This window comes from Haemaphysalis longicornis, unplaced genomic scaffold (assembly GCF_048455015.1).
Source record: "Haemaphysalis longicornis isolate Haplotype H1 unplaced genomic scaffold, Haemaphysalis longicornis Haplotype H1 scaffold_2, whole genome shotgun sequence".
Lineage (NCBI taxonomy): Eukaryota > Metazoa > Arthropoda > Arachnida > Ixodida > Ixodidae > Haemaphysalis > Haemaphysalis longicornis.
Window position 1 is genome coordinate 128,023,242 of NW_027526295.1, and position 11,441 is coordinate 128,034,682.

The 11,441-nt window shown below is 42.6% G+C and overlaps 1 protein-coding gene across 1 annotated transcript in view; it reads left to right on the forward strand.

Moving 5' to 3' along the window:
* Nucleotides 1-11,177, forward strand: part of LOC144169206 (hemicentin-2-like) — a 66,606-nt gene extending 55,429 nt beyond the window's left edge. Inside the window, exons 8-10 of the mRNA XM_077698248.1 lie at nt 2,040-2,351; nt 8,357-8,490; nt 10,748-11,177. Coding sequence (XP_077554374.1) covers nt 2,040-2,351; nt 8,357-8,490; nt 10,748-10,963 — 662 coding nt within the window. The 3' untranslated portion in view covers nt 10,964-11,177. The remainder of the gene's footprint in view (nt 1-2,039; nt 2,352-8,356; nt 8,491-10,747) is intronic.
* The last annotated feature ends 264 nt before the right edge of the window (nt 11,178-11,441 follow it).

Sequence of the window (11,441 nt, forward strand, 5' to 3'; positions counted from 1 at the left end):
TTAAAACATTGCGGACGGAATATAAGCAAGTACGTCTGTATATTTGAATGCTTGAAGCCTGAGATTTTTTATAGAGTAATCGTAAAGCCCACTTGCTCATCGGGAAAACACTTGGGCGAAAACATGTACGCTCTCTGTGACGAGTGCGAAAATAAGATTGGTTTGAACACGGGACAGCTCTGGTGGTTCAAGATAACACCTTGTGTCCTGTAGATGGAAAATAGTTTCCGATGGAGGTTCTTGATTTTCATTCTATAAACGAAGAAGTTGTATTGTTTATAAGCGGGGACGCAACAAAGTTGTAAGATACTAAACTCTTACTGTTTATGCCTCCACAAAATATTACTTAGTTTCCACGCCTTCAGTTTTTGCCAAGTTTAGAGGAATTCTTTTTTATTTATAATGTAGCTATTGTGTTGTGGTGTTAGGGCACGCGTGTGTTGGTGACAATATATATGTGATAGGTTTCATAAAAATTAGTCGGCACTTCAGAGTCGTTAAGTCTCTATTTGTCTTGAATTGGTCAACTCTGCCGCTAAAGATTGACTATAGGGTCGCTACCACTCTGTCTGCCACCCATATAAAAGTATCGGTGCATTTTATAGCTTCCACGTAAAATGCATGTTTGGTGTGTCTTCCCACCAATGCCTTTCTGTTTAGTGCTGAAGCCGACTTTTAAGGAATGGGTTTAAGTTTCCTTGTTTCTCTCATATTGTGTATTGCACATTGAGGCAGGGCTATCTACGCCAAGAGATCGTTACATCCCAACTTCATTCTACTCTCTCTCGTCGCCGCCTCCACGAATGATGTATAGCATTTTGTACGCGTGTCACCTTTTCTCCCCTTTGAACACTGCGTATTGGCGCGCCCTCTTCATTGGCTGCTTGAGCGGCGCACTAGAGCATGCGCCGTGAGTAGCCGTGAGCTGTGAGTATCTGTAAGTAGCTATAATAAAATGTTATAATAGCTATAATAAGCCTGTGATGTAGCCTGTGATGTCTAGATGGGGTCACTGTCCTTATAATTCAATACAACTGTAATCCCCAATATAGCTAAACCCCAACATAGTATATCTACCCAGAGCGTCATCTGCCATGAACTTGCTTCTTCACAGGATGAAAGGACTTTATTTCTGAAGCACTTTCAGCGTTTTCTTAGCAGTAAAATATCAGAACGCATGAACTGCATGGCGGTAATTGTAGTTGGGAAATGTGCTGTTGTTTACTCTAAGTGTGTCTCGCATAACCAGTCGATCTCAGGGTTTTTTTTTGTGAAAATGCGGAAATTATACGCGCAAAGTCTAACTACTTTAGTAGTTACTTCGGTAGCTACTTTGGTAGCCTGTGGAACAAATAACCCAAAATTCTACCTAAGATTCACGATGGCTGCGTTCCTTGAAGCTGCTGTTTTATTTAAAACGATACGTCAATTGGACATCATTTCCTGTATAACCCATTTAAAGCTTTCGAATTTACACACAGTCACAAATACTGTTTGCGTTAAACCACCGAAGAGAGATACTCACTATACTCCATTCATAGTTCTCAAGGAGCTCGACTTTTATGGGTTGCTTATTGCATGTGTAACTAGAAGTAGAACGGAGAAACCACAAACTCAAGAAGGAAGTACACGAATTCCCCTGGAACGGCAAGAGCAGTTTTGAGGGAATAATCTATCGTTTCAGACATTTACTTGTTTCTTTAGGAAAATAATGTTGTTTTTCAGCGAGCTATCAAAGATGCAGGTTTGCGTAAAGGCAAAGGCAGAGACGCATTCATAATTTTGCTGGTATAGGATGTATCATTTATATTCTGAGATTCATCAACTTGCAGTGACAGCTACGTCATTTCTATTTTATACATATTTGTAAAGCTTGCTTTGTCCATTCAGAAAAGAACCCAGTGCTACCACTGCGAATAAGTTTACCAAGTTGAGTAAAAATTTCCCAAATAAAGCAGATAAATGATATTCCATGTTTAAACAATCAAAAGCGTGGACATGAATATACAGTGGTAACCTTTTCTGATTTCACTTTACAGATGCCCCTGCTGTTAAGTCATCAAGCATGAAACTAAGCAGAGAACAATCGCAGCTTCTGGTCACCTTCCAGTGCAATATTCACGGTGTGCCGTACCCGTCAGTGTACTGGAGCAAGGACCGGAATTCCTTGAATGTAACTGGAAAAAACCACGAAGTCACCCAAAACCGCCATGAAAATGGTAAACTAAGCACGAGCCTGATTATGCGCAATGTAGGAGTAGACGACGTGGGAATCTACCGCTGCCACGGCGAAAACAGCCTCGGAAGCCGGAATGCTAATTTCGTCATGACCGAAAGCATCATAAATTCAGGTAAAAAAAGAATGAGTTGCTCCTACCTATCGCACTTCCCCCTTCACGAGTGTGTGTGTGTGTGTGTGTGTGTGTGTGTTTGTTGTTGAAGCACCAACATTTGGTTGAAGCGTTGTACTGGATGACTCATTCTGTACACACTGCTTCACGCAAAGGCAAAGCAATGTTTGATTTAAAAATATAATGGTATTCTTCACCATTTTTATAACTGTAAAGTGTGATGAGAAGTTACGTAGCTGCTTGGAAAGGAAATTGTGCTCGTAAAATACCCAGCTCTCATGAACCGCCTTTATTGCTCTCCAATTGAAACTTAGCAAAGCATGGCGGAATCCCACAAGCATTGTCATATGATGTTAGCATGTAGCCGTTTGTAGGCTTCAGGCGCCTCTTCTAATTGACATTGTATCTACGGAAAGCTGAGCGCAAGGTGTATAGCTCATTCGCAATATACTTATGTACAACCGGTTATTTTATAGGAAACCAATCGATATCATCATGACCACCAAAACATTGTTTTGTCCGACACACTGCATTGGAGCGCCCAATTATCTTGCACATAAATATATTTCCCTCAATAAAGAAACACAGATTTCTTTGCCATACACGAACAGTCATGAAGGAATAAAACGCGACCACCAAAGTAAAAACCGGAACACGCGGTTAGCGCGATTTTGTTCCATGTAACTCGAAACAATGCGTCCTCTATTACAAAAACAATGTCCGGAGATGTGGCATTCCAAATATATCAACATCGTAGCATTATTAGGCCTCCGCGAATTATGTATTAATTTTGCGTGTTCTTATAATATTTTTTGTATTCGGATTTCATTTGTCTATGACTGTGCCTTTTGCAACGTTGTGAGCCTGTCGCTGCAGTCTTGCTGTATCTTACTAGATTAACGTTTGTCGTCACGGGACACTTCCTTGACATCACAACTGGGGGCTTAAATAAATGATAACAATAAGATAAATCCTTTTAGTTATATATACCTTTATATATCCTTTTATACATACCTTTATACCTACGTTTAGTTATACATACCTTGAGGTATACATATGTTTAGGTATGTATACAACGTGGAGACTTGGCAAGCCTTTAAATGTGGTTATTCCTTCCGCGAACTCTGGAAGAATACGAAGAGCCTCGTGGCAACCATATTATTTTCTCGAATGTAAGGCACCTGAAATCCGTTGTTAATCACTAACGCAGGTATGAGAGATCCTTGTATGTCATATATTACAAAGGGAATGGCTTTCTTTATTACCCTTATGAAATTGTAAAAAAATGAGCCTAAATGGGCCAGGGATTACTTTCGTGTTTGAATAAATGTGGCACGTTATTGGGGATTTAAAAGAGAACCTTATACCCCTCAGACAAAGATGTCACTCATATCTTTGGTCCAAGAAGCACTGCAAAAGTTTTAGTAATCACCATACACACTGCGGCACTGCATGATTTGCTCGTCGCTGCAGAAAGGGATTCCAAATTTGGCTGTCAATTTGTTGGTATTTTGAAAACTGAATGTCGTATGGGTCAACTACTGCAACTAAAAAAAGCCAGATAATGGCCTACACACCGCTTGAGCAATGACAGTCAAACCAGCAAGAAACGTCAAGACCATGAAAGGGAAAATATTTTTACCACGTTTCTAAGTTATGTTCAGTGGGCAGAACAGTATTTTTGTCCGTGGTCAAAAACGACACTAACTTTTGCTGTTCCGGGGTCCTCCTGAATCACTGCGTGGTAAGGCATATGGTACGGAAGAGTGTTCGTTTGTTCTGTTTGTGCATTAACTCTTTCGGTGACACCAGAGGTGAAATATTCGTATATTGCCTCGTCATATCTCCTGAGAAAATTCTTCTTCTTAAGCCTGGTTGTTAACTGTAGTAGCTTTTTTGTTGCAATTTCTTTGTTGGTTTCCTGGTTTACGTCTTCTTATAATGTAAAACATACTGAGTAGCGTACATTCTTCATTGTAAATTTGCTCCTTGATGCACTCCAGGATTTGGTTTTCGCAACCTGAATGTCCAAGATTTTTTGCGATTTCGATAGGCTCCACACAACTAAATTTCTGCAATTCGTCCTTATTGCCTTTCTTAGTAGCTTCAACTTGAAGTAGACTGACTGCCTGGCATTTTGTTATGTTCATCTTGCTTTGCTGGCATGGTCCCTAACTATCCATCCAAGCGTTGTCTCTAAAGCCACTAGCTTCTCACCTAGTCGTTTTATTTGTCCCATGAAAAACTCCCAATATTAATCAGAGCCAAGTAGCAACCCTATCTATATCGGAGTTCTTGTTCTGTGCGTCTCGTCGCAATCTCCAAATGTAGCTTCCTCATCTTTCTGTTTATTTCTTTAGTTGGTCCTGGCTGACAAGTACGGGATATTATGTCCACTTTTTGTGCTTCAATGACGGTGGATTGGTTTTCGGTTCGATGCCCTACAGCCATTTGTACCACGTCCAAGATCACCGTTTTATTACCGCAGAATGACCCAATCGTCAACTCCTCTTGTTTGGTTACCTTTGCTTCTATTCATTCTGCTAATCCGGCTTGATTGAATGATCTTTGCTGCCGCTGTAAATTAAGAATCGGGCGCAGCTGCCTGAGGAGTCTCCTTCTTTCCAAGCTACCGCAGTTTGTAGGAGATTGCATTGCTTTTCCGTTCGTTGAATGGCATGCATGCTATGCGTTGTCGATTGTTGTAGTTGAACCATGGCGACATGTTGTCCGGCTTTCGCTTCTCGTTTCGATGTACACACCGATGTCGCGTGTTCTTCTTTGCATCGTTTCCATTGCACGTTAGCTCCACAAATACGCGCCGTGTGTTATACCAGCGTACACCTGGAGGGTGCCCCGATGTCTGCGAGCGCAGCCCTTCTCTCTTCCATCGGCATGCTGTGGCGAGCGACAATGTTCTGTCGCATGGTTGTTTTGTTGGCAAAAGATGCACACTCTTTTAGATGAGCTATAAAACCTCGCTTTTGTAGGAAACCCTCGTGCTTTCCCTTTTATGTTTTTGAGTCCCTGATCTTTGCTCTTTTTCTGTCTCCTTTCTCAAGATTACTTTATTCCGGAGAAATTCCAAAGTTGTGTTAGGGATTCCGCACTTGTTTTTCGTGCTGACTCGCTTTTCTCTCGTTCTTGCCTTTCCGTGCCCAGCCTATTCTGATCCATCTCCTTCAATTTGAGCTCTACTGATAAAGCCGCTAGAATAACCCTCTTCAACAGTGGCTTGAGCATTGGTATAAAAAACTCAGCCCTTACATTCAGTAACTCGAGGGCGAGGATGACACTTGTACGGCTTGGAATAGCTTTCTTAGCTCTTCGGTATGCCTCGCTCATTTTACCTTTGCAAGGTTTAGCAGCTCGCTAATGCGCAGATCCACTTATCTTTCATGCCTTCCGAACGTGTCCTTCAATAACAGTATTGCGTTGTCACAGTTCTTCTCAGCGGAGAACTGTAATCTTTCCATTGTAGCAGCTGCCTTGCCAGTTAATGAAGCCGTTAAGTAGTTGAACGTAAGTTCTTCAGTCATACAAGGTCTGTTGTGAACTGACGATTTGTAGATTTCAAAATCTATTCCACTGCAGCTCATTTCCATCAAATTTTATTAGATGCACCTTCGGTAACTTCACCAGCTCAATGTCGACTGGACTGGCGTTGTGCTGAGTGCTCGGCGCTAACGTCGGAAGGTTAGCCTCGGATATACGCCGCTTGGGATGGACGCCGCAATGCTTATCTCAAGCTTTGATAGGATAGCCAATATCTTCATGTCGTAATAGATTATTCTCTCAATGCCTACAACTATGTCTGGCATATATTGCTTCATTTGGTTGTTTTCTTCTTGTAATCACGCTTCCAGCCCCTGTATCTGTGCTTGCGTAAACCAAACCACCATTCTCTTGACTCCTTCTCCTATTTTCTGCTCGGCTGCATTGATGAGCTGTGTTTTTGCGACCTTAAAGCCTTCCTCTTTTTCGTTACAATGTCTTTGCTCATCTTGCAAAATGGTATTCTGGGCTCTGTAACGTTTCAGTCAGCTCGTTGGATCTCGTAGCTTTCAACGATGGCCCCCTCATTGTCTGGACCAGGACAATCAGCTGCTCCGACGCCGTCGTCTTTTCCGCTCCTGGTTGCTGGCGCTAGTTGCGTGGAGATACAAATCCCAGTCACTGCACCACTTGTATACACGACAGAGGCCGGGAACCGTCTGCATTATTTCATTAATAGCTATCAACTGATCCCGCGCTCGCGCTGCAAGACGAAGATCTTCTTCGTCAGGGTAGGTGATAGGGATACTTACCAATACCACAATTGGATAATAAACTACTGGCGGAACGCCTGAGCGTTTTATATTTTGAGTGCAATGCACTTCTTAAGCGACCCTGAACCTGCGTCCACCGGCGATGTCCGCGCACGTGGAGATGGGCGCGCGCAGCCTGGCCGCTGACATGGCACATACCCACGTGGGGGATTAGCCAGGAACCTCCTCGTCTTCCTTGGCAACGGGGGGAGAAGGGCGCGCGCTGCCTGGCCGCTGACATGGCACATACCCACTTGGGGGATTGGCCAAAAATCGGGCGTGAGAAGGGCTAATGCACCTGCTTAAAGGAGTACTGACACGAAATTTCAAAGATGAGATCCGCTCTAGCAATCAAGTACAACGACAACACAAATACGTGTCTGTGAATAAATGCATCTTTCTTTCTTTGTAGCTGTGTGTGTGTGTGTGTGATCTCTCTTTCGCTAACATTACCGAACCGCGCAAATTCAACTCGTGCATGCGCATGTTCACATTCTTCCCCTCGGGGAAATGCGGGGAATTTTTTTTACCAAAAGCAACGTTATGCTTTTGATATTATTCTAGTTCTCCCTTGTTTACAGAAACAATTAAAATATTTCCAGGTTGTCTACTCAATATTATACACAATTGTCTCGCTGTGTAAAGGACTGCTTGACTGACTAATTGATCAACTCCTACCTTTAATCTGTCCTTTGACATGACAATGATTTTGATCATACCATTCATATTACGTAAGCCATATTCTTGAAATCAACAGAACTAATAATGTAAACGCCAGGGGATGCGTTTTGAATTTTTCACACGCAGTTGTGGCTCAGAGGCTAAAACGTTTTGCTTCTGAGTCCGTTGGATTGCGGCTGTGGTGGGTGATTTTCAAATAGAGGCAGAAAGCAAAAACGCCCGTCTGTTGATATTTCGGCTCACGTAAATTTTCCCGGGTGATCAAAATTCATTCGGAAACTCTCCACTGCGGCGACCCTCATAACCCAGAATTAGTTTCGCTGAGTTAAGCCTCATATTCTGAATCTCACCTGAAATCGTTTTGCAGTTTCCGGTTACCCAAAAAGCGCAAAAAGAGGTGGGCCTGATTGTGGCTTTGAAGGTGACCTTTTGTCAGTTCAATTGCCTTTTATGAACCTAAAAACACTCCTGCGCCCAAAACTGCTTTTCTGCGAGAAGCTTACGTTCTCTGGATATAAGAACGTTATACTCGTCAAGTTACATTATATCTTTTTGTAATATTTCCCCTCTGTTAGCTGCGTCAAAAGTTTGGAGTTCCGTTTAATATATATATTCTCGCGACAACAACAATAATCGGCATAGAACAATTCATTGTCTGTCTGTCTGTCTGTCTGTCTGTCTGTCTCGAGAACAAATATTTATATTGTTCGCCAACAAGCGCTCAGTTTTCGTTGATTTTTTTTATGTGACCGAATCGTTTACGATAGCAGGCATGAAGGACGTCTGTTCCACTGAAAATAGTTTGGTGGGCTGGAAAAGCTGTACGAAGAAAATATCGAGCCTGCTATTTACTGCCCGTACTACTGCTAAGGCATATCTATATTGCTGAACTAGTAGAAGGTAGTCATTAATATTTTCTGCTCTAAAGTCTAGGAAAACCGCGACACGAGATGACAGTGTATATGCCATTGGAATTTTCTTTAAAAATAACCGGAGTTTTTTTATTTGCAAGCGCAGATCCTGAGGCTGTGACAACATCACCAAACCTGGAAGCTGATCCTTCATTTACTACTCCTGTCAAGAATATCACGGCGACGCTGGGGCAGACTGTATCGCTGAATTGTTCTGTTAAAATATTAGAACCTTACCAAGTAGGTTGCTTTCTTTTGTCTATTTTTTGGCTGTATATAATTATAACTTTGTTTATCTTGTTTCAAAGAAGGTGCATGTTGATGCTTCGTTTCTTGGCTCGAAGAGCACGAACCTTAACATTCCCAAAAATATCTCTCATCTTTTCTAGATGCAATATACGAAGTGAAAAAACAAAAGGCTTCAAAAGTGATAAACGTCGCTTTAAAAAGTTGACTTCTGAAGCCCTTGAGTACTCAGAAGCATTAGGCTTGAACTCCCTAACGGGCATTACGGTATTACTTACGCCACCAAATCGTGTTGGGGAGGGCACTGTGATAGGCTTCATTTTGTCTAATGTACTGCTTGCTAGCTGCTTTTTTTCGCACGTACTGGTGAGGTAGACTTTCGAATGTCTCTGATTCTACAAGGTGTAGGGGGCAATTTCACGTATGCACCAGCCAAGGAATTTCCTAGAACTGGCGTCACGTGGAAGGCAGCGCTAATTTTGTACATAGTCAGAGTTTTGCCTACAGTGGCGCACCTTTTTCTATGAGCTTGTGCTTTCTGGTGCCATGGTGTCCTCTTAATGTTACCTTGTACTTTTCTCTCTGCGAAATATTTTTTTTTTATTTTTGTTTCGGCTTCAAGGTTCGCCGAATCACTCTTGCTTGAGATCTGCTACTCATCTAGCTTCTTGTTCTGCAATTACCACGCATAAGTTTTATTATTGGAGGTCCGAGTACATGTCTCTAATACCTGTTTATGTTAGTCGATGGCCAGACCCCATTCCTTATAGCCACCTTTACGCAGATATAATCGTCGGGCTTTGGAAGTACGTCGGTTCTCTGCTTGTATCGAATTCCGAAGTGCGAGGATTTTCAACCTCCGTCGTTAAGCTATGCTTTCGCATTATTAGAGAGCTAGGTATGCCTACAACAAAAAGCCCTGAAAGCACCAAGAAAATCTTCCTTCCCCGTTGTAGTCACAACACGCTAAATATGCATCAACGGACGTCTTGTTTCCGCTCTTCAAATAGGCGTGATATTTGATTCTTGTTCCCGCTGTTCATTTGTACAACAAGAAAACAACACCCAAAAACGTCCCTCGTCCCACTTACAATGCTTTCAAGAACGCAGGAATCATCACAATCTTTACCCTCGCTCTTGAAGAAGCCTTGCAATAATTAAAATAAATGCCTCTCTCATTGTATGCAACTTTGGAAAAGCTACAAGTCACTGTGTAGACAGGAATACCCATAATAACCTCCCTTGTGACAAAGCCGTTAAAGGGAGAAAAAACTAATTTATATTTTAAACAGAGTCACTGTAAAACATCGTTTACATCCCTGCAATGCTCCGCATTGTCTTTCTGGCTGACAGAAAGTAAACGTTTGCTTATAAAATGTTTTTAAGAACCTTTACTTTAATTGGATGTGCAACTTCCGTCATAGCGCCTAAACAACATGGTATCTCCTGCTACCAGTGCTTGTACTCGAGCGGTATATGTTGACCGTAGCGCTATAATCTACCAATGTTAACGAAGTGCAATTATATTTTATTTGCGCCCACTACACGAGGCGACGCAAGTAGAATCAGGTCGCGTCGGGAGGTAGTCCTCATGCGCACCCTATTGAAGCTAATATTCGACACCGATGGGCTTAGGCGGATAACATAGTAGGACTGGGGAGCCACAGCTACATCCTTGCAGCACAGCCGGAATCACACTGCTGGCGAATAGACGGCAACAATTCTTTTTTTAAACAACGGGATACTGCAGAAATTCGAAGTATACCTTCCTCTGCGCCATGCTGAGAAATTGACATATCACATACAGTAACAGAAAGAAGCCGTTCATGAAAAATTATGTTTATTACATCGCAACGAACCATCCTAAGTAGACATGTAAGACACCGTACAATAGTTGAAATGACACGAGAATTTCATTTTTATGGCGGTGTCTTGTAAAACTTAAAACACTTCGCATGCTTTTATGGAACCGTGTGCTTGTGTGTTTTATGGTCGTGGCACCCTAAAGTACAGAAACTGCAGTGTCCCTCATCTTGGTTATTGGTTTTAGCAATAAAACCCTGGAACAAAATTGCCTCTATGACCCTGGCCGTGTTAAGCACATGACGACGTATACTTTCCAGTCAAGTAGCTGCACGTGTTTCTCCTTGCGCGTTGCACTCCTGTTTAAACCAATTAGTTCTCTAAGCACAAATATACTTCATAGTCGGCATAATGTTCACCTCTGGTTTGGGTGTCTTGTTTCTTCCAGATCTTGTGGAGACGATTTAAAGGACAGCAAGTGATTTCGATCGGCTCTATTTTAATCGCCCCTTCCCAGCGGTACTCAGTTATCCATGATGATGAAGGCACTCACAAGCTTGTCATCAAGGACGTGCGATACGATGACAGTGATATCTATTCTTGTGTGATCACTTCAAATCCTGTGCCTCAGCTGGATATATTCCTTGACGTCGTTAGCATGTAGGTGACAAGTGCTGCATATTGGCCTAGGAGTTATTAATGCAAGGTAATGTTAGCGAATTTCGCCCTCCTGTCGACGACGGACGGATAAAAAAAGGATCCTGGAATTACCTTTCTGGAACGGAACTGTACAGAGATGAAAATTAAGTCGTGGCACCCCAGCAACGCTTACCTGCAACGCTCACCCCCGGACGTACTTAGAAATAAAAAAAATGTCGTTCCCCCTGTATTGACAGTATGTGCACGGCCGCTCGATCCAAACAAGGCACGGCCAGCCGAATGCGCGCTTCTCCGTCGTTGGCGGCGATAGTTTCCCTTTCCGCCACAGAATCGGCCCTGGCGGTGGTCATCGGTGGAAAAACCCCAGCGCCGGCCGCCCGCGGAATAATTCAGACGGATTATTTATCGTGTGCCGCATTGTCTTTATACCTAGCGCACTTGTAAAAAGTAGTCAACCGTCCAATGAAAGTTTAGTGTAGCAC